This window comes from Epinephelus lanceolatus, chromosome 8 (assembly GCF_041903045.1).
Source record: "Epinephelus lanceolatus isolate andai-2023 chromosome 8, ASM4190304v1, whole genome shotgun sequence".
Taxonomy (NCBI): Eukaryota; Metazoa; Chordata; class Actinopteri; order Perciformes; family Serranidae; genus Epinephelus; species Epinephelus lanceolatus.
In genome coordinates, this window is record NC_135741.1 from 248,376 (window position 1) to 269,686 (window position 21,311).

Sequence of the window (21,311 nt, forward strand, 5' to 3'; positions counted from 1 at the left end):
CTGTGCTCTGTGATTGGCTGACAGGAGGTTTCACTCTCCTCTTGTCTCAGCCACAGTTTGTTGTTCTGTGAATAACTTTATGCTCCTATTGTTTGTTTGTTTGTTTGTTTGTTCGTCTGTCTGCAGTTGGCCAGACACAACAAGGTCCTTCAGAACCTCCTGAAACCTCCGAAAAAAAATATAGAGGGCGACGAGGGGATCTCCTCCATGGTAACCTGTCTGTCTGTCTGTCTGTCTGTCTGTCTCAGTGTCTGTCTGTCTGTCTGTCTGAGTACTGTCTGCATTAGACAGGTGTCTGTCAACACCCGTCTAATGCCAGCAGTACTCTGAGCAGTACTCTGATTACTTTAGTAGTCCTCACCCTGTGCTTTGTGTCCACAGTTGAACCTGAACAACCGTCCTCTGTCCCAGATGTTGAAGTCCACAGCTCCAGCTGCTGTGGTGGAACAGGACCCACTGGAGTTCTACGACCAGCTCACCTCACAGATAGAGGTATTGACACTACCTGTTCAGTGTTCCTGTATACAGTGATACAACATGTCAGAGCTGTCGTTGTCTCGGACACTGACACACAGAATCATGGGAAACTGAGTCCAGGTAAAACATGACCAGTGTTTCCCTTCAAGCCTTCATCCTGGTGGGCATCCTCAGGAGCTTTGGCTCTGTTGTCATGGAGATGGGTTAGTTGTTGACTCCATGTGATGATAATAACGATGATGATGGTTATGGTGATGATGACGACGATGATGATGATGATGATGACAGTGACAATTGTTGTGACAGATCGTCCGTGATGACCGCAGCATGGAGCAGATTGTGTTTCCTGTCCATCCCATCTGTGAGTTCCTGACGGAGGAGTCAAAGACCCGAGTGTTCAACACCACGGAGCAGGACGAGCAGGGGTCAAAGGTCACACACTTCTTCGCACAAACATCCTTCCTGCACGGAGAGATGGAGTGGCAGAAGAAGCTCAGGAGTGAGTCCAACACACACTGTAACACACACACAACACACACAGCAACACACTGTAACACACACAACACACACAGTAACACACACAACACACACTGTAACACACTGTAAGACACAACACACACTGTAACACACACACAACACACACAGTAACACACTGTAACACACACAATACACACACAATACACACAGTAACACACAGTAACACACACAACACACACTGTATCACCCTGTAACACATACACACACACACACACACTAAAATATTAAGATCCTAAGCAGTTTCACTCTGTACCTGTGTGTGTACATTGTGTATATATTGTGTGTACCTGTGTGTATTGCAGGTATGCCTGTGTTGTACTGGTTCTCCAGGAGGATGTCTCTATGGGGAACCATTTCCTTCAACCTCGCTGTCTTCATCAACCTCATCATCGCCTTCTTCTACCCCTACGACTCAGGACAAGGTACTACTGAGAGCACTGTTAGTACTCCCTAGAGTACCGTTAGTACTACTGAAAGTTCCGTTAGTGTACCGTTAGTACTACTGAGAGTACTGTTAGTACTCCCTAGAGTACCATTAGTACTACTGAGAGTACCGTTAGTACTACTGAGAGTACTGTTAGTACTCCCTAGAGTACATTAGTACTACTGAGAGTACTGTTAGTGTACCGTTAGTACTACTGAGAGTACTGTTAGTACTCCCTAGAGTACATTAGTACTACTGAGAGTACTGTTAGTGTACCGTTAGTACTACTGAGAGTACTGTTAGTACTCCCTAGAGTACCGTTAGTACTACTGAGAGTACCGTTAGTACTACTGAAAGTACCGTTAGTGTACCGTTAGTAGGCAAGGCAAGGCAAGTTTATTTGTAGAACACAATTCGTACACAAAGTAATTCAAAGTGCTTTACAGTGCAAGAAAATGCATTAAAATCACAATACAAAATAAAAACATAAATAATCATTATAAAATGAACTTTAAAAGAGGAGAGTGCAGATAAGATCCTTTCAGTCATATGCACAGTGAAATAGAGCTGTTTTGAGCCTAAATTTGAACATTGTCAGAGTAGAGGCCTGTCTCACATCTTCAGAAAGACTGTTCCAGATTTTAGCTGCATAAAACTGGAATCCTGATTCCCCATGTTTAGTCCTGACTCTGGGCACCAGCACGAGGCCGGTCCCTGAGGTCCTCAGAGTCCAAGATGGTTCATATGGCACTAACATGTCAGAGATGTACTTTGGTGCTAGGCCGTGGAGAGACTTGTACACAAGCAGAGCTGCTTTAAAGTCTATTCTCTGAGCCACAGGAAGCCAGTGTAGAGACCTCAGCACAGGACTAATGTGCTCGTACTTCCTGGTTCTGGTCAGGACCCGAGCAGCAGCATTCTGGATGTACTGCAGCTGTCTTACGGCCCGTTTGGAGAGGCCAGTGAGCAGGCCGTTACAGTAGTCTAACCTACTAGAGACATATGCATGGATAAGTCTCTCCAAGTCAGGTTTAGACACTATACCTTTGATTTTGGCAATGTTTTTTAGATGGTAAAAAGCTGCTGATGTTATTGATTTGATGTGGCTGTTAAAGTTCAAGTCTGAGTCCATTATTACCCCGAGATTTCTAACCTGATTTGTAGGTTTTAGAGAGAGAGACTGGAGGTGACTGCTGACACTTTCTCTTTGTTTCTGTGGACCAAATACGATGACTTCAGTCTTGTCTGAATTTAGCTGGAGAAAGTTGTTTTGCATCCACACACTGACCTGTTGGATGCAGTGACAGAGTGAATCCACTGGTCCATATTCACCTGCTGTCAGTGAGACATAGATCTGAGTGTCGTCTGCATAGTTGAGGTAGGACACATTATTACTTTGTATTAACTGGCCTAAAGGCAGCATGTAGAGATTGAACAGAAGGGGTCCCAGGATTGACCCTTGGGGCACCCCACAGGTCAAGGCCATGTGGTCTGAGACACAGTTAGCAATTTCAACAAAGTACTTCCTGTCTTCTAGATAGGACTTCAGCCAATTTAGGGCAGTGCCAGAGATGCCCACCCAGTCCTCTAGTCTCTGTGAAAGGATCTCATGATCGACAGTGTCAAAAGCAGCACTCAGATCTAGCAGGACTAAAACTGAGATTTTGCCTGTGTCAGTGTTCAGGCGGATGTCATTTGTCACCTTAATAAGAGCGGTCTCAGTGCTGTGATGGGGTCTAAAACCTGACTGGAAAACATCAAAGGAGTTGTTCATTAGGAGAAAGTCAGTAAGCTGTTGGTAAACAACTTTCTCAAGGACTTTGCCTAAAAATGGCAGATTTGAAATGGGCCGGTAGTTGTTCAGTACTGTGGCATCAAGACTGCTCTTCTTTAGGAGAGGCTTTATGACTGCAGTTTTCAAGGCCTTTGGGAATGTTCCAGATTGTAGTGACATGTTAACTATGTGAGCGAGTGGTGGTAACAAACTGCTCAGCACAGACTTTAGAAATCTAGTGGGTAACACATCGAGGCAGCATGTAGATGAACTCAGACTGGTGATGATCTCTTGGACAGTTTTGTCAGTTACAGGTGCAAAATGAGTCAGCTCTAAGTGTCTAGGTGGCTGCAGGGTTGTTATTGGTGTTGTGGAATTGATGGCATTTTTAATGGTCTGAACCTTGTCGCTGAAGAATACTGCAAACTCATTACACTTAGATGTGGAGATCAGTTCCAACGGCAGTTGAGCTGGAGGGTTTGTTAATCTGTTCACTGTTGCAAATAAGACATGCGAGTTGTTACTGCAGTTTCCAATAATTTCAGAAAAGTACCTCTCCCTTGTTCTACGTAAGATCCGGTTGAACACGTACAACTTTTCTTTAGAAATTTCATAATGAACATGAAGCTTTGACTTGCGCCATTTCCGCTCGGCCCTCCGGTACTCCCTTTTCTGTGCCCTGACCGAGTCGTCATTCCTCCATGGCGCCTTCTGCTTATTTTTAACCATTTTAACCTTCACAGGGGCAATGGTGTCCAGAACATTCAAAACACTCGAAGTAACAGAGTTCAACAAATCATCAACATTAGAACATGAGGCATTTTCAAAGTTTATCATTTCCATGAACAGAGCACCTGTGCTGTTATTTATATGTCTCCTCCGAACAACTGCAGGACCAGCCGGTGGTTTGGGAGAAACAGACAGGTCAAAGAAGTCACAGAAATGATCAGACAGAGCAACATCAACCACATTGACGTTTGAAATATTAACCCCCTTTGTAATGAGCAGGTCCAGAGTGTGCTGCGCTCTGCTGTGGGTGGGCTCACACACATGCTGAGTCAGGCCAAAGGTTTCAAGGACAGCGGTGAGCTCTTTAGCATTTCTGTCACAGACATTATCCACATGTACATTAAAATCACCTGTAACGACCAAACCATCAAAGTCTGTGCATACAATTGAAAGCATCCTGGTAAAATCATCAATAAAACTTTGACAGTGCTGGGGAGGCTTGTATATAACTACATACAGTATGGACGGAGATTGTTTTAGCTCCATTTTAAAGGATACATACTCAAATGATGAAAACACCCCAAATGACAACCTGTGCATAACCATATGATCTCTAAATATTGCACAGACACCTCCACCCTTTTTGTTTTCTCGTGTTTCAGATTCAAATTTGTAGTTGGGTGGAGCTGATTCCGTTAGAACAGCATTACCTGTGTTTTTGTCAAGCCATGTTTGAGTTAAAAACATAAAATCAAGATTATACAAAGAGATCAAATTATTAATTAAAAATGATTTGTTAGACAAGGATCTGACATTAAGCACAGCAAGTTTCAGATTAGTTTCAGTAGGACTGGACATTATCTTCTTACAAGGGATATGGATTAAATTTCTCTGATTGGACAGTCTAACTGTCCTTCTGTAATCTGGTCTATGTGGTGTGGCTGTAGATATAGCACTAGGGGAGAATATTGTCTCACAGGGCCCCAGTTTGATATTACCTTTATCATGGCTGTAAGTTCTGGGACAGCAAAGGCCCTGTGCATCCTAGCTCTTAGGGATACCAGCTCTGGGGGCAGGCAGGGGAGGACGAGCAGGGGAAAGTTTGGGTGATGGACCAGATGAAAACCGAGGGGGAGGAACTGGGGGAGCTTTAGTTTGTGAAGCAGAAGAGTTGAAGCTCCTGTGTGACTTGAGGGGCACAGTTTTATACGGGGAAGAGTTCAGCATAGTTGGTGATAGAAGTCTTGACCTTGCTATATTAGGGGTGAGGGGAACCATCTTAATCCCTGATTTGATCAGGCTTTCAAGATGGTTGGGAAGGCCCATGGGGGAAGGTGGGGATGAAAAGGAGAGGGACAAATCTCTAGAGGGGGTAGATGTGGCAGGGGGGGCCCAGGGCTGGTCTGTGGGTAGAGGAGGTGATAGGGGTGCTGCCAGGTCTGAAACTTCTGCTGGGGCCGTCACAGATGAGTCCAAGGCCTGTGATGAGGGCCCGGGGGGAGGTGGAACCGATGGCGGGCCTGAATCCTTCACTGGGGGCGGTGGAGGCTGTTGTGGTGCTGGAGCTGAATCCTTCGCTGGAGGCGGTGGAGGCTGTTGTGGTGCAGCTGGTGCTGAAACACTGGCTTGATCTCTGGCTTCTGCGACAGAGATGCTTCTCTCGTTCCTCTTTTCTCTCACTGGTCACTCAGGACCCTGTCCCGGCCCATTTTGATGACTCAGAGCGTGGAGGAGGTGTTCCGTCAGCACTCTCCTCCCACCTCTGCACAAGTGTGGGCCCTTTCCCTTGAACAGGTCCTCTCGTTTCCAGAACAGATAAAAGTTCTCAATGTAGTGCAAACCTCTGTGCGCACACTCTTTGGACAGCCATGTGTTCAGCTGAAGCAGCCGGCTGAACTTGTTTATCTTCCTGTCTATGTTTGGAAGAGGTCCACTAATGAATGCCTTGACCTTCACTTTATCAAGCTCCTTGAAGAACTTAGTGAAATCCCTTTTCAAGACTTCAGTCTGTTCCTTTCTGATGTCCACTGCACCCACGTGCACGATCAGCTGTTTGACTCCTCGGTGTGTAGACAAAACTTTTGGAAGGAGTGTTGTCATCTCAGAGACAGTGGCACTGGGACAGCAGCATGTTGGAATTCTTCCATGGTTCTCCTATCAGCAGCGTATCTCTGACCTTGACGTTTGGGCCAGATTGTCTGTCTGCCTGCTGTCTTTTGCCGACTTTATGGCTCCAGTTTCGTGAAGATAATCCATTTTCTCTTTGTTTGTTAAAAACATTAAATTCAGTCTCTGACAGTGGCAAAAATCTGTTTGTAAGCTGTATTTTGGGTGATGTTATGTAGGTATTAACATTGTCTCTCATCACTTTGTGCTGCTTTGGCTTAGCACCAAGTTCTCTCCAGGATGAGGCATTTTGGTCTTTACAGAGTTTTGGAAAAGACACAGTATCACTCACGTTTAAGATGAAAGTAGCAGGTTTTTCACCCTTTTTACTGAAAGTAACTGTGGGCTTCTTACCACCGGATGTCACTGGGAGCATCTTGTGAAGTCCTTTTTCAGATTCTAAAGCAAATATCCGTGCTTGTAGCTCATTCATTTCTTGTTGATATCTCCGACAGCGTTCACAGAAGGAATTTGTTTGGTTTCTTCCCCCGGACATGTTGCTGGCTCGTCAGATCGGTTAAAAATATAAAAATGTTCTTCAAAGTCTTGGTTTACTTAAAATAATTCATGAAATGATGGATATAGAGATTTTCCAGGATTTGTAGAAGGAGTAAAACGATTAAAAAGCAGAGTAAAGAAGGGAGCAGGCTGGAGCAAGCAGGAAAGTGTCTGCACTCTTCAGAAGCAGGAAGCGTACTACTTCTACTACTACTACTGAGAGCACTGTTAGTAGTCCCTAGAGTACCATTAGCACTACTGACAGTACTGTTAGTACTACTGAAAGTACCGTTAGTACTACTGAGAGTACCGTTAGTACTACTGAAAGTACCGTTAGTGTACCGTTTTTACTACTGAAAGTACCGTTAGTGTACTGTTAGTACTACTGAGAGTACTGTCGGTACTACTGAGAGTACTGTAAGTACCACTGAGAGTACTGTCGGTACCACTGAGAGTATTGTCGGTACCACTGAGAGTACTGTCGGTACCACTGAGAGTATTGTCGGTACCACTGAGAGTACTGTCGGTACCACTGAGAGTACTGTGGGTACTACTGAGAATACTCAGTATTTGAATAATCAAATGAACAAGAAGAAGAATCCTGATGTTTGTAAATAAAAATTAAATTTTAATCAGAAATGAGCTCAAACTGAGATGGTAATGAAATATAAAGGTCCAGTTTCAGGTTCAGGCTGAACATCCACTGAACTGTTTAAAAAAAGAAAATCAATCAATCAATCAATCAATCAATCAATTTTATTTATAAAGCCCAATATCACAAATCACAATTTGCCTCACAGGGCTGTACAGCATACGACATCCCTCTGTCCTTAAGACCCTCACAGCTGATCAGGAAAAACTCCCCAAAAAAACCCTTTAACGGGGAAAAAAAACAGTAGAAAGCTCAGGAAGAGCAACTGAGGAGGGATCCCTCTTCCAGGACGGACAGACGTGCAATAGATGTCGTACAGAACAGATCAACATAATAAATTAACAGTAATCCGTATGACACAATGAGACAGAAAGAGAGAGAGAGAGAGAGAGAGAGAGATGCAGGTAATGACAGTAGGTTACAACAACATTAATGAAAGTAATAATATTATAGTTATAGTTCTGGCTACTGTGGTACAATATGTTGAAAGTATGTATTAATATCTGGCAGTATACATGTGTGACAATAGTCATATGTGTATAATAACAGTAGAAGTATGACTAATGACTAATGATGGCAGCAGCAGCAGGAGGCATCTGGCAGGACCACGGCAGCAGCACAACCACACACGTCACGCTGTCCAGGCACCGCTGTGATATGAGTTAATCTGAGAGACAGTGGAGCACAAAGGCTCCGGAGAAGAAGCCGAGTTAGTGACATCCAGAATGGCCGAGTTAGCAAGATGCAGTAATAGAATACGAGAGAGAGAGAGAGAGAGAGAGAAATCAAATGTCACATTAAGTTTTATTTTCTTTATGTCAGTTTTCAGCTGTGGAATATTGTCAACATTATTTCTCACTGCGTTTTTCATCTGATGATTTTATTTTACCAGGAAATATTATTTATTTTTTAATATTTAAACCTGAAATTTATTAGAAATGAACAATTAATGAAATGTAACAGTGACACCTACAGGCCTCCGTACAGGAACATTAACTGAGCTGAAAACTAAAGTTTCTCTCAACCCCTTCGCCTCTCCTCCTCTCCTCCTTGTCTCCTCCTCTCCTCCTCCCCCCACAGTAGGAGCGATTGATGACTCCCTTTTGCTGATGCTGTTCTGGATCCTGACCGGTCTGTCAGTGTTGGGCCTGTTCTCTCAGCGTTACGGCCTCCAGCCTCTAACCATCGCCCTGATCCTCAGATCCATCTATCACCTGGGCATCGGCAACACGCTCATACTGCTGGGGTCACTCAACGTAAGTAACACATTACCCATAATCCATCTGGGCAGGTGAGGAGTGCTCAGAGTTGTAGAGTGATGGTGTTGCAGACTGAGATCAGCTGATCAGGGGTCAGATTGAATCGACTGTCAGTACCAGACCCAACCCGTTACCCGTCATTATGTCTAAGTCACCCGTTAATTAAAGTCCTGCGCCCCTCCCCCCCGATCAACCCCCCCAGGCTCCAGTCCCTCACATGAAGCTGGTTCTCCATTCTTGAATTGGACGTCTCTTTGACTGGATGTTGGAAACATTCAATCACTGCCAGGTTAGGAAACATGTTAGCATGCTCCTTCCACCACCATCAAACCTCCAAAGGATCTGAACTCCATGTAGGCTGCCACCTCATCCTCGGGCTGCAAAGTGTCATGGCTGGAGTCCTCCACGTCCAATGTGACCACGGGGTCAAAGGTTACACTGGTGTCACTGACTTTCAAAATAAAAGCAACTGTCAGAATATTACTGCACATCTTTGTGCTGCGTTTTATTCTGAAAAATAAAAAGTATGTTGTCGTTTTCACCTGCTGCCCACCTGGAGCTCAGTTTATATATAAATACATATTGGTACCTGTGACACAGCTGTTTGAGGGTCACCTGTCGGTACCTGACCCGCTGCAGGACTCTGCTGAAGGTTCCCTGTATTTGTGCCTTTTCTTAAAGTGTGTTAATCAGACTGTGTGTAGGCTGTGTGTCCTCTGTAAGACGTCCTCAGGTTTCTTCTTCTATTGTCTGTCAGTCACATGACTGTGTTTCCTGTTTCCAGCTGATCAATAAGGTGGTGTTCGTGGTCAGCTTCGTCGGAAACAACGGGACCTTTATTATGGGATACAAGGCCATGGTGATGGACGTGGAGTTCCTGTACCACCTGGCGTACGTTCTGACGTCCACACTGGGACTGTTTGTCCACGAGCTCTTCTACAGCATCCTGGTAAACAACAACAACAACAACAACAACAACAACACTGAGCTCATTCTTACACAGCTCCAACCAACACTAACTCTCTGAATGATTATCTGTCTCTCTGTCCCTCTGTCCCGTGTCCCTCTGTCCCCTGTCCCTCTCTGTGTCCAGCTGTTTGACCTGATCTACCGGGAGGAGACTCTGTTTAACGTGATTAAGAGCGTCACCCGTAACGGTCGCTCCATCCTGCTGACGGCGCTGCTCGCCCTCATCCTCGTCTACCTCTTCTCCATCGTCGGCTTCTTGTGTCTCAAGGAGGACTTCATCATGGAGGTCGACCCACTGGTGCAGATCGCAGCAGGTGACTTTATCATGCCTCCACGCCACCATTAGCCGCAGGTGGGCGTGTTATGTTTCAGGTTTTCTGTCCGTCTATCCGGCCATCTATTCTTGTAAGTGCCATATCTCAAGAACACCTTGAGGGAATTTATTCAAATTTGGCACATATGTCCACGTGGACTCAATGATGACCTGATTAGAATTTAGTGGTCAAAGGTCAGTGTGACCTTACAAAACATGTTTCAGCCAGAACTCAATAATTCATCCTCTGATTCTGATTCTTTATTAATCAGATCCATCAGACTGAAGACCGTTCAGTGTTTATATGATTATTATAATTCACTGTGTTCAGAGTTTAAAGATAAAAAACGAACTCTGTGTGTCGGGTCGTCAGGTGGTAGTAGAAACACAGCTCACATCAGATGTGATGTTGTCACCACCAGTCTGAGCCTCTGCTCACTGGTTATCTGAAGATGTTTCTGGTTAGAATATCAGGTGCTGTGAGTAAAGATAAACAGCCAACAAAATAAACCAGCTGAGCTGAGAACTGAGTGCTAACATGCAGGGTGTGTTTATACTGGTCAGGTTTACTGGTTGTGTGTGTAACAGTGTGTGTGTGTGTGTGTGTGTTCAGCTCCTCAGCAGACTGAAGCGTCTCAGGATTTCCTCAAGTCATGTTCAGCAGACAGCGTCAGCTGCACCGATGAGACGGACGCCCTCAGTGTCCCAGATGACGAAGGTAAGAGATAGACTGACACAAGTACAATCCATTTACGATTTCGACTGTTGTCAGCTGTCAGTCATCTGTCAATCAGCTGTCAATCATCTGTCTGCGGCTCAGTCAATGTGACGTATTGTCCGCTGTGCAGAGGATTGTGGGTCAGAACAGAAAGTAAATCATGCTGACTTGCAAACTGCAGACACACTGAATCTTCCTCTGCTGAACTGTTGTGGTGTGGAGGTACAGGTGTTACAGGAGGTGCAGGTGTTACAGGAGGTGCAGCTGTTACAGGTGGTACAGGAGGAACAGGTGGTTCAGGAGGTGCAGGTGTTACAGGAGGTGCAGGTGTTACAGGTGGTACAGGTGTTACAGGAGGTGCAGGTGTTACAGGCGGTACAGGAGGAACAGGTGGTTCAGGAGGTACACGAGGCAAAGGAGGAAAACATGGTTCAGGAGGTACGGGAAGAACAGGAGGTACAGGAGGTACAGGTGGTACAGGAGGAACAGCTGGTACAGGAGGAACAGGTGGAACAGGTGGTACAGGAGGTACAGGTGGGACAGGTGGTACAGGAGGTACGGGTGGTACAGGAGATACAGGTGGTACAGGTAGTACAGGAGATGGGGGTACAGGTGGTTCAGGAGGTACAGGAGGTACAGGTGGTACAGGTGGTTCAGGATGAACAGGTGGTTCAGGAGGTACAGGTGGTACAGGTGGTGCAGGTGTTACAAGTGGTACAGGTTTTACAGGAGGTACAGGTGTTACTGGAGGTGCACGTGTTACAGGTGGTACAGATGTTACAGAAGGTGCAGGTGTTACAGGTGTTACAGGAGGTACAGGTGTTACGGGAGGTGCAGGTGTTACAGGTGGTACAGGAGGTACAGGAGGAACAGGAGGTACAGGAGGTACAGGTGGGACAGGTGGTACAGGAGGAACAGGTGGTACAGGAGGTACGGGTGCTACAGGAGGTACAGGTGGTACAGGAGGTGGGGGTACAGGTGGTACAGGTGGTTCAGGAGGTACAGGAGGTACAGGTGGTACAGGTGGTTCAGGAGGTACAGGAGGTACAGGTGGTACAGGTGGTTCAGGAGGTACAGGTGGTACAGGAGGTGCAAGTGGTTCAGGAGGTACAGGTGGTACAGGAGGAACAGGTGGTACAGGTGGTTCAGGAGGTACAGGTGGTACAGGAGGTGCAAGTGGTTCAGGAGGTACAGGAGGTACAGGATGAACAGGTGGTTCAGGAGGTACAGGAGGTACAGGTGGTACAGGTGGTACAGGAGGTGCAGGTGGTTCAGGAGGTACAGGAGGTACAGGAGGAACAGGTGGTTCAGGAGGTGCAGGTGGTACAGGAGGTACAGGATGAACAGGTGGTTCAGGAGGTACAGGAGGTACAGGAGGTACAGGTGGTACAGGAGGTGCAGGTGGTTCAGGAGGTACAGGAGGTACAGGAGGAACAGGTGGTACAGGAGGTACAGGAGGTACAGGATGAACAGGTGGTTCAGGAGGTACAGGAGGTACAGGAGGTACAGGTGGTACAGGAGGTGCAGGTGGTTCAGGAGGTACAGGAGGTACAGGAGGAACAGGTGGTTCAGGAGGTGCAGGTGGTACAGGAGGTACAGGAGGTACAGGAGGTGCAGGTGGTTCAGGAGGTACAGGAGGTACAGGAGGAACAGGTGGTTCAGGAGGTGCAGGTGGTACAGGAGGTACAGGATGAACAGGTGGTTCAGGAGGTGCAGGTGGTACAGGTGGTTCAGGAGGGACAGGTGGTACAGGAGGAACAGGTGGTTCAGGAGGTACATGTGGTTCAGGAGGTACAGGTGGTTCAGGAGATACAGGAGGTACAGGTGGTACAGGATGAACAGATGGTTCAGGAGGTACAGGTGGTTCAGGAGTTACAGGTGGTACAGGAGGTGCAGGTGGTTCAGGAGGTACAGGAGGTACAGGTGGTACAGGAGGTGCAGGTGGTTCAGGAGGTACAGGAGGAACAGGTGGTTCAGGAGGTACAGGTGGTACAGGAGGTACAGGAGATACAGGAGGTACAGGTGTTGGAACTCACAACCTTAAAACTCTTGTTACTACAGCAGTGACGGTGTGTGTGTGTGTGTGTGTGTTTCAGAGGAGGCGAGCTCGGAGCGAGCATGTGACACTCTGCTGATGTGTATCGTCACCGTGTTGAACCATGGACTGAGGAACGGAGGAGGAGTCGGAGACGTTCTCCGCAAACCATCCAAGAACGTAAACAACACTTTATATTCCTGTTTCCATCCCATCATTAACATCAGTCAGGACAGGAGCAGCCTGAGGGCAGAGGTCACTCATTAACAGTAAAGCTGAAGCTTCATCACTACAACCTTCAAACACTGCTGACACTCTGATGTCATCAATATGTGATGACATAATCCTGCAGAGGGTCGACTTCATTTCACAGTGTGGAGTTAAAACTCGTCGTAACGTGTTAACCTGTATCTGTGTGTGTAGGAGCCGCTGTTTCCTGCCCGGGTGGTCTACGACCTGCTCTTCTACTTCATCGTCATCATCATCGTCCTCAACCTGATCTTTGGCGTCATCATCGACACATTCGCCGACCTGAGGAGCGAGAAACAGAAGAAAGAGGAGATCCTGAAGACCACGTGTTTCATCTGTGGTGAGTATAAGAACATGTGACCTCCATGTGTCCTCATGTGAGGACTGTAGATCATGTGAGGACTGTAAGTCATGTGAGGACTGTAGGTCATGTGAGGACTGTAAGTCATGTGAGGACTGTAGGTCATGTGAGGACTGTAGATCATATGAGGACTGTAGAGCATGTGAGGACTGTAGATCATGTGAGGACTGTAAGTCATGTGAGGACTGTAGGTCATGTGAGGACTGTAGATCATGTGAGGACTGTAGATCATGTGAGGACTGTAAGTCATGTGAGGACTGTAAGTCGTGAGGACTGTAGGTCATGTGAGGACTGTAGAGCATGTGAGGACTGTAGATCATGTGAGGACTGTAAGTCATGTGAGGACTGTAGATCATGTGAGGACTGTAGGTCATGTGAGGACTGTAGAGCATGTGAGGACTGTAGGTCATGTGAGGACTGTAGATCATGTGAGGACTGTAGGTCATGTGAGGACTGTAGAGCATGTGAGGACTGTAGATCATGTGAGGACTGTAGGTCGTGAGGACTGTAGATCATGTGAGGACTGTAAGTCATGTGAGGACTGTAGATCATGTGACGACTGTAGATCATGTGAGGACTGTAGATCATGTGAGGACTGTAGGTCATGTGAGGACTGTAGAGCATGTGAGGACTGTAGGTCATGTGAGGACTGTAGATCATGTGAGGACTGTAGGTCATGTGAGGACTGTAGAGCATGTGAGGACTGGAGATCATGTGAGGACTGTTGATCATGTGAGGACTGTAAGTCATGTGAGGACTGTAGATCATGTGAGGACTGTAGGTCATGTGAGGACTGTAGGTCATGTGAGGACTGTAGGTCATGTGAGGACTGTAGATCATGTGAGGACTGTAGGTCATGTGAGGACTGTAGGTCATGTGAGGACTGTAGGTCGTGAGGACTGTAGATCATGTGAGGGTTGTAGGTCATGTGAGGACTGTAGATCATGTGAGGACTGTTGATCATGTGAGGACTGTAAGTCATGTGAGGACTGTAGATCATGTGAGGACTGTAGATCATGTGAGGACTGTAAGTCATGTGAGGACTGTAGATCATGTGAGGACTGTTGATCATGTGAGGACTGTAGGTCATGTGAGGACTGTAGATCATGTGAGGTCTGTAGATCATGTGAGGATTGTAGGTCATGTGAGGACTGTAGAGCATGTGAGGACTGTAGATCATGTGAGGACTGTAGGTCATGTGAGGACTGTAGATCATGTGAGGACTGTAGATCATGTGAGGACTGTAGATCATGTGAGGATTGTAGGTCATGTGAGGACTGTAGATCATGTGAGGACTGTAGATCATGTGAGGACTGTAGAGCATGTGAGGACTGTAGATCATGTGAGGACTGTAGGTCATGTGAGGACTGTAGAGCATGTGAGGACTGTAGATCATGTGAGGACTGTAGAGCATGTGAGGACTGTAGATCATGTGAGGACTGTAGATCATGTGAGGATTGTAGGTCATGTGAGGACTGTAGATCATGTGAGGACTGTAGATCATGTGAGGACTGTAGGTCGTGAGGACTGTAGGTCATGTGAGGACTGTAGATCATGTGAGGACTGTAGGTCATGTGAGGACTGTAGGTCATGTGAGGACTGTAGGTCATGAGGACTGTAGGTCATGTGAGGACTGTAGATCATGTGAGGACTGTAGGTCGTGAGGACTGTAGATCATGTGAGGGTTGTAGGTCATGTGAGGACTGTAGATCATGTGAGGACTGTTGATCATGTGAGGACTGTAAGTCATGTGAGGACTGTAGATCATGTGAGGACTGTAAGTCATGTGAGGACTGTAGATCATGTGAGGACTGTAGATCATGTGAGGACTGTAGGTCATGTGAGGACTGTTGATCATGTGAGGACTGTAGGTCATGTGAGGACTGTAGATCATGTGAGGTCTGTAGATCATGTGAGGATTGTAGGTCATGTGAGGACTGTAGGTCATGTGAGGACTGTAGATCATGTGAGGATTGTAGGTCATGTGAGGACTGTAGATCATGTGAGGACTGTAGATCATGTGAGGACTGTAGGTCATGTGAGGACTGTAGGTCGTGAGGACTGTAGATCATGTGAGGACTGTAGATCATGTGAGGACTGTAGGTCGTGAGGACTGTAGATCATGTGAGGACTGTAGATCATGTGAGGACTGTAGAGCATGTGAGGACTGTAGATCATGTGAGGACTGTAGATCATGTGAGGATTGTAGGTCATGTGAGGACTGTAGGTCATGTGAGGACTGTAGATCATGTGAGGACTGTAGGTCGTGAGGACTGTAGATCATGTGAGGACTGTAGGTCATGTGAGGACTGTAGATCATGTGAGGACTGTAGGTCGTGAGGACTGTAGGTCATGTGAGGACTGTAGGTCATGTGAGGACTGTAGGTCGTGAGGACTGTAGGTCATGTGAGGACTGTAGATCATGTGAGGATTGTAGGTCATGTGAGGACTGTAGGTCATGTGAGGACTGTAGATCATGTGAGGACTGTAGATCATGTGAGGACTGTAGATCATGTGAGGACTGTAGGTCATGTGAGGACTGTAGGTCATGTGACCAGTGGCGCTGTGTGTGTGGTTGCAGGTTTGGAGAGAGACAAGTTTGACAACAAGACGGTGTCGTTTGAAGAACACATCAAACTGGAACACAACATCTGGAACTACCTGTACTTCATCGTCCTGGTGCGAGAGAAGAACAAGACGGACTACACGGGACCAGAGAGCTACGTGGCTCACATGATCAAAGTAAAACACACACACAAGATGTCACATGGGAGGTGTTCCAGAAAGCGGGTTTAGTGAAAACTCTGAGTGTGTTAACCCTGAGATGAGGGAAACTCTGGGTTTTCAGTTCCAGACAGAGAGGTAAGTCAAACTCTGAGTCAATCACCATGGCAACTGACTCTGTGAACCTAACCTGCTCACTGGCAGGTTTTCTACAAGAAACCCTACAAGAAATCCTCCCTACTGCCGAGCCTGAAGCAAGCTGGCAGACACACATGGGTTGTTCGTATGTAGGCAGAATTAATTCACAATGCTTTACGCTGGGAGAGGATCTTCACACCCCGTCTAGATGTGCTGTCTTTCCCCAATGAATATCTGTTTGAACCGTACAGTTTTTCATTAGACTCAATCATTTACCGGACACACATATCAAATCTATATAAAATCTATATAAATCTAATAAATCAAATATGAATCAAATTAAAGGAAGGTACAGTCATGGCCAAGTCAAATGTGCCTTACCTGTTTGAATGATGTTTTTATATTTCATTTTAAGCTGAAGTGTGTTTTTCCCCTGTGAGATTGAACCTACATGAAAATCAGATTTTATTCAAAACCAGTTTTTTCACCTGTAAGCTACGATTTTAATTAGGCGTGGTTAAATGTAAATTAATGGCAGGGCTCTCAGGTTTTGATCTCAGTTCAGAGTGAGATTTTTGCTGGGTGGCGGGGGGGGGGGGAGATCTTGGGTATGATAGTTTTTAAAGGAAGTGACATGCAGCAAGGTGCCACAGGCCGGAGTTGAAGCCAGGCCGCTGCGCCCAAACCAACCTATATATGGGACGCCTGCTCTATCCACTAAGCCACCAACATCCCGTCAAATAAGATCCTGCTTGCTAAATTTCCCATGCTGCCTCTCTCTCCTTGGCAGCTTTAGTGCTGTTACTTTGTTTATGAAATATATGCTCATATTCACTGTAGGCATTCATGAGCACCTCCAAGTCCACAGGTGTGAAATAAGTTGATCACTTTTTCTCTCCGGTTGCCATGGTGACTCGAGGTATCAGGGCTCCATTGATGATGGCTTTTTATTGTGGTTGTGCACGTGCTTAACTCAAGGTGTACCTACTCAGAGTTGACTGAACTAACTCAAATCAGCTGTTCTGGAACCGGATAATCAGAGTTTCCCAGCTCAGGGTAAGTCAAGTCAGAGTTCAGGATTAGACTCAGAGTATGTTGAACCTCCTACCTGGAATACCCCTCTGTACACACAGACATGTAAACAACAGACACCTCATCAACAGTCACTTCTGTTTCAGAACAACAACCTGGATTGGTTTCCACGGATGCAGGCCATGTCTCTGGTGGTGACGGACGGCGACGGCGAGCAGAACGAGATGAGGATGTTACAGGACAAACTGGCCGCAACGATGAAAGTGGTGATGACGCTGACCACTCAGCTGACAGAGCTCAAAGAGCAGGTAGGAACACACACACACACATACACAAATACACACACACACATTGAACTACAAGGAAACTACCCTGGTGCGACTGTCCTGGTGACGACAGCTCAACATCCTGTTTCTCACTGTATCAGTCTGGACTCAGTCTGCTGCCACAAACACTTCCAGTCGGGCCAATCAGGGGTCAGAACCGTATCAATCAGTCAGTCAATCAATTTTATTTATAAAGCCCAATATCACAAATCACAATTTGCCTCACAGGGCTTTACAGCATACAACATCCCTCTGTCCTTATGACCCTCACAGCTGATCAGGAAAAACTCCCCAAAAAACCCTTTAATGGGGAAAAAACGGTAGAAAGCTCAGGAAGAGACACTGAGGAGGGATCCCTCTTCCAGGACGGACAGACGTGCAATAGATGTCGTACAGAACAGATCAGCATAATAAATTAACAGTAATCCGTATGAGACAATGAGACAGAGAGAGAGAGAGAGAGAGAGAGAGACAGAGAGAGAGAGAGACAGAGAGAGAGACAGAGAGAGAGAGAGACAGAGAGAGAGACAGAGAGAGAGATGCAGGTAATGACAGTAGCTTACAACAACATTAATGAAAGTAATAATATTATAGTTATAGTTCTGGCTACTGTGGTATAATATGTTGAAAGTATGTATTAATATCTGGCAGTATACATGTGTGACAATAGTCATATGTGTATAATAACAGTAGAAGTATGACTAATGACTAATGATGGCAGCAGCAGCAGGAGGCATCTGGCAGGACCACGGCAGCAGCACAACCACACACGTCACGCTGTCCAGGCACCGCTGTGATATGAGTTAATCTGAGAGACAGTGGAGCACAAAGGCTCCGGAGAAGAAGCCGAGTTAGTGACATCCAGAATGGCCGAGTTAGTGACATGCAGTAATAGGACATGAGAGCCCAGCCCTGACTATAAGCTTTATCAAAGAGGAAAGTCTTAAGTCTAGTCTTACATGTGGAGACGGTGTCTGCCTCCCGGACCGTAACAGGAAGATGATTCCACAGGAGAGGAGCCATACTGACAGCGTCAGCAGCCAATCAGGGACTGAGTTGTAGTTGATGAGGTAACATTCAGGCCACAGCTTCCAGATCAATGACAGTGGCTCCTGAAGCAACAAGCGCTAAGTGTAAACACAGATTAAACACAGCAATAAGTGACATCACTGAGTCAATAACAACAAGTAAACAACAACAACAACAACAACAACAGCAGTATGACCTCACTGAGTTGTCTCCATCTGACAGATGTGTTTCTCTGCTAACGCTGGACGAGGCAGCGAAACATATTTTAGCTTTATAATACACGAGCACGTTAACGTGTCAGCTGCGTGTCTCGCCTCACTGTCACCACAGGAAACATGACGCTGTCACGTTGTGCTCTCAGAGCCGAGCAGACTGACCAATCAGTCCCCACAGTGCTCCTGTATCAGTCTGTGTCACTGTGAGACTTTCAGAACCGACCTCACTCAGGTGGTTCTGTTGTCTGTCGGTCCAAACTGTGAGTGTGACATCAGTAACAAACTGTTGTCAATGAAGGCTCAGTCACAAAGAACGCTCAGCAGCGTCCTGCCCGCTGCTCGCCCTGCACCCGCCGCCCCACATTCAGCTGGTTTCTGCCCTGTGCTGCTGTTCAGAAGAAGACGGGACAGAGATTCAGCAGAGGAGCTGAGGACTGTGATTAATCTCTTCCTTCTGTCCTCATGGTGTGAATGAGTCACTCCTCTGTTCACTGATAAAAATCCAACGTTCACTGTTGTTTCTCTACTGATTGGCTGAAGGAGTCTGTCTGTCAAGGCCAGTAGTCCCACCCAAGAAAACCAGTGTGTGTTTTAACATTTAAAAGTCACAGTGCAACATGATGTTTTTAATCAAATGTTGGAACATACTTTGACATTTCTCTGATTACATGTTATGACATACTGTATTAGGACACTCATATGTCAGTTATAACGTAGTTTTGTTTTTCTCACTTGCACTGAGGGATGTTAAACTCAAACATACTCACTGTACCTTCTGTGTTCCTGTAGATGACGGAGCAGAGGAAGAGGAGGCAGAGGATGGGATTTGTTGACGTCCAGGCAGGGGCGAGCGCTGCGCTGCCTCCAAGTGCCGCGGGAGGAAACCACCAGATCTACAAAACATAGACTGCAAATGATCAGACGGACTGTTGACTACAGGATCCACATGTTCAAAGCATCCAGCTGGACTGATGGACTGATTCACAGGAGACAAGAAAAACACTAGAATGAAGCTATGAAACAAACTACTGATACATATTTCATCAGAAGTACATTTCTTTGTTTGCTTTGACTTTTTAATGTCTGGCTGATTCAGAGTTAGATCTGTAGTCTACGTCTGTCTCAGGATCAGCACGTCTGTCTCAGGAACAGCACACCTGTTGACCTAAATACTCAATCTAACTAACTTATATTGGTTTGTGGTTAAGAACAAACACTGCAACAGATTTTCTGCACAAAGAAAAACTCATACGGCTAAAAAAAACTTGAGGAGAATCACAGACTTCCTGGTTGAACGACTACAAGTTGCTCTGTGTCATAGAAACTGCTGGAATGTGCTTGTGTGTGTGTGTGTGTGTGTGTGTGTGTGTGTGTGTGTGTGTGTGTGTGTGCGCTTAAAGAATAACCATCAACTCACTTTAGTTATTTTACAGAGACTGACGTGCAGCATGTATCTGCTGATGGCAGAATTAACTTTTTCAGTAATATCTGTGTGAATGTAAAGTGAGTTGAACCCAGTTGTGTGTTTTTTATTTTAAATCTGGGGAGACTAGTTTTTAAGTGATATAAATATTATTAAGGTTTAATAGTGATATATATTTATGAAGAGAGCAGCTCTTGTTTGTTTGACACTGTAACTAGCTCATTACAGACACTGGATTTCAACTGAGCTGCTTTTAGATTAACTGCAAGAAAAGTATGTACTGTTTTTTTTTTTGAATGAGAACAGACGGGTACACGGAGGAGGGACGAATAGCAGGAGCAGGAGAGTGTCATGTAGATCACATCTTCAAAATAAATAAAATATTTTAATGAGAAACATGACGTTTCTGCATTACGTTTGTACATACACTTACATTTACATTAAAAATGCAGAAATTATATTTAAATGATTATTTTACACCGTGATGTGACAATTTTCTACATGTCAAACAAATGTTATCAATTTATGGAATAATAACCAATAAAAATTAAATAAAGACACTGATTATATGTATTATACCAAACAATTGTCAAAAAGGTATAATATCTGAAAAAACATCATAGTATAGCATGTCGTCCAAAATAATGAAAAAAGTTACAATATAGCATGTCGTCAAAAATCATAAAAATACATCATAGTATAGCATGTCGTCCAAAATCGTGAAAAACCATCATACTATAGCATGTCGTCCAAAATAATGAAAAAACATAGCATGTCGTCCAAAATCATGAAACAACATCATAGTGTAGCATGTCATCCAAAACCATGAAAAACATCATAGTATAGCATGTTGTCCAAAATAATGCATATACGTCACAGTATAGCATGTCGTCCAAAATCATGAAAGAACATCATAGTATAGCATGTCGTCCAAAATAATGCATATACGTCACAGTATAGCATGTCGTCCAAAATCATGAAAGAACATCATAGTATATCATGTCGTCCAAAATCATGAAAGAACATCATAGTGTAGCATGTCGTCCAAAATCATGAAAGAACATCATAGTGTAGCATGTCGTCCAAAATCATGAAAGAACATCATAGTATAGCATGTCGTCCAAAATAATGCATATACGTCACAGTATAGCATGTCGTCCAAAATCATGAAAGAACATCATAGTATAGCATGTCGTCCAAAATCATGAAAAAACATCGTAGTATAGCATGTCGTCCAAAATCATGCAAGTATGTCATTGTATA

General features: G+C 45.3%; 2 protein-coding genes across 2 annotated transcripts in view; both read left to right on the top strand.

Moving 5' to 3' along the window:
* itpr3 (inositol 1,4,5-trisphosphate receptor, type 3) overlaps positions 1-20,449 on the top strand; it is a 126,312-nt gene extending 105,863 nt beyond the window's left edge. The window contains exons 48-60 of the mRNA XM_078169682.1: positions 127-210; positions 382-492; positions 784-976; positions 1,317-1,436; positions 8,338-8,513; positions 9,301-9,465; positions 9,610-9,799; positions 10,412-10,516; positions 12,613-12,731; positions 12,975-13,140; positions 15,743-15,903; positions 17,202-17,363; positions 19,415-20,449. Of these exons, the coding sequence (XP_078025808.1) occupies positions 127-210; positions 382-492; positions 784-976; positions 1,317-1,436; positions 8,338-8,513; positions 9,301-9,465; positions 9,610-9,799; positions 10,412-10,516; positions 12,613-12,731; positions 12,975-13,140; positions 15,743-15,903; positions 17,202-17,363; positions 19,415-19,531 (1,869 nt within the window). The 3' untranslated portion in view covers positions 19,532-20,449. The remainder of the gene's footprint in view (positions 1-126; positions 211-381; positions 493-783; positions 977-1,316; positions 1,437-8,337; positions 8,514-9,300; positions 9,466-9,609; positions 9,800-10,411; positions 10,517-12,612; positions 12,732-12,974; positions 13,141-15,742; positions 15,904-17,201; positions 17,364-19,414) is intronic.
* On the top strand, positions 10,802-12,592 carry LOC144464101 (uncharacterized). Its single transcript, XM_078169683.1, has one exon. The coding sequence runs from the start codon at positions 10,943-10,945 to the stop codon at positions 12,581-12,583; it is 1,641 nt and encodes a 546-aa protein (XP_078025809.1). The 5' UTR covers positions 10,802-10,942; the 3' UTR covers positions 12,584-12,592.
* Positions 20,450-21,311: the final 862 nt, after the last annotated feature.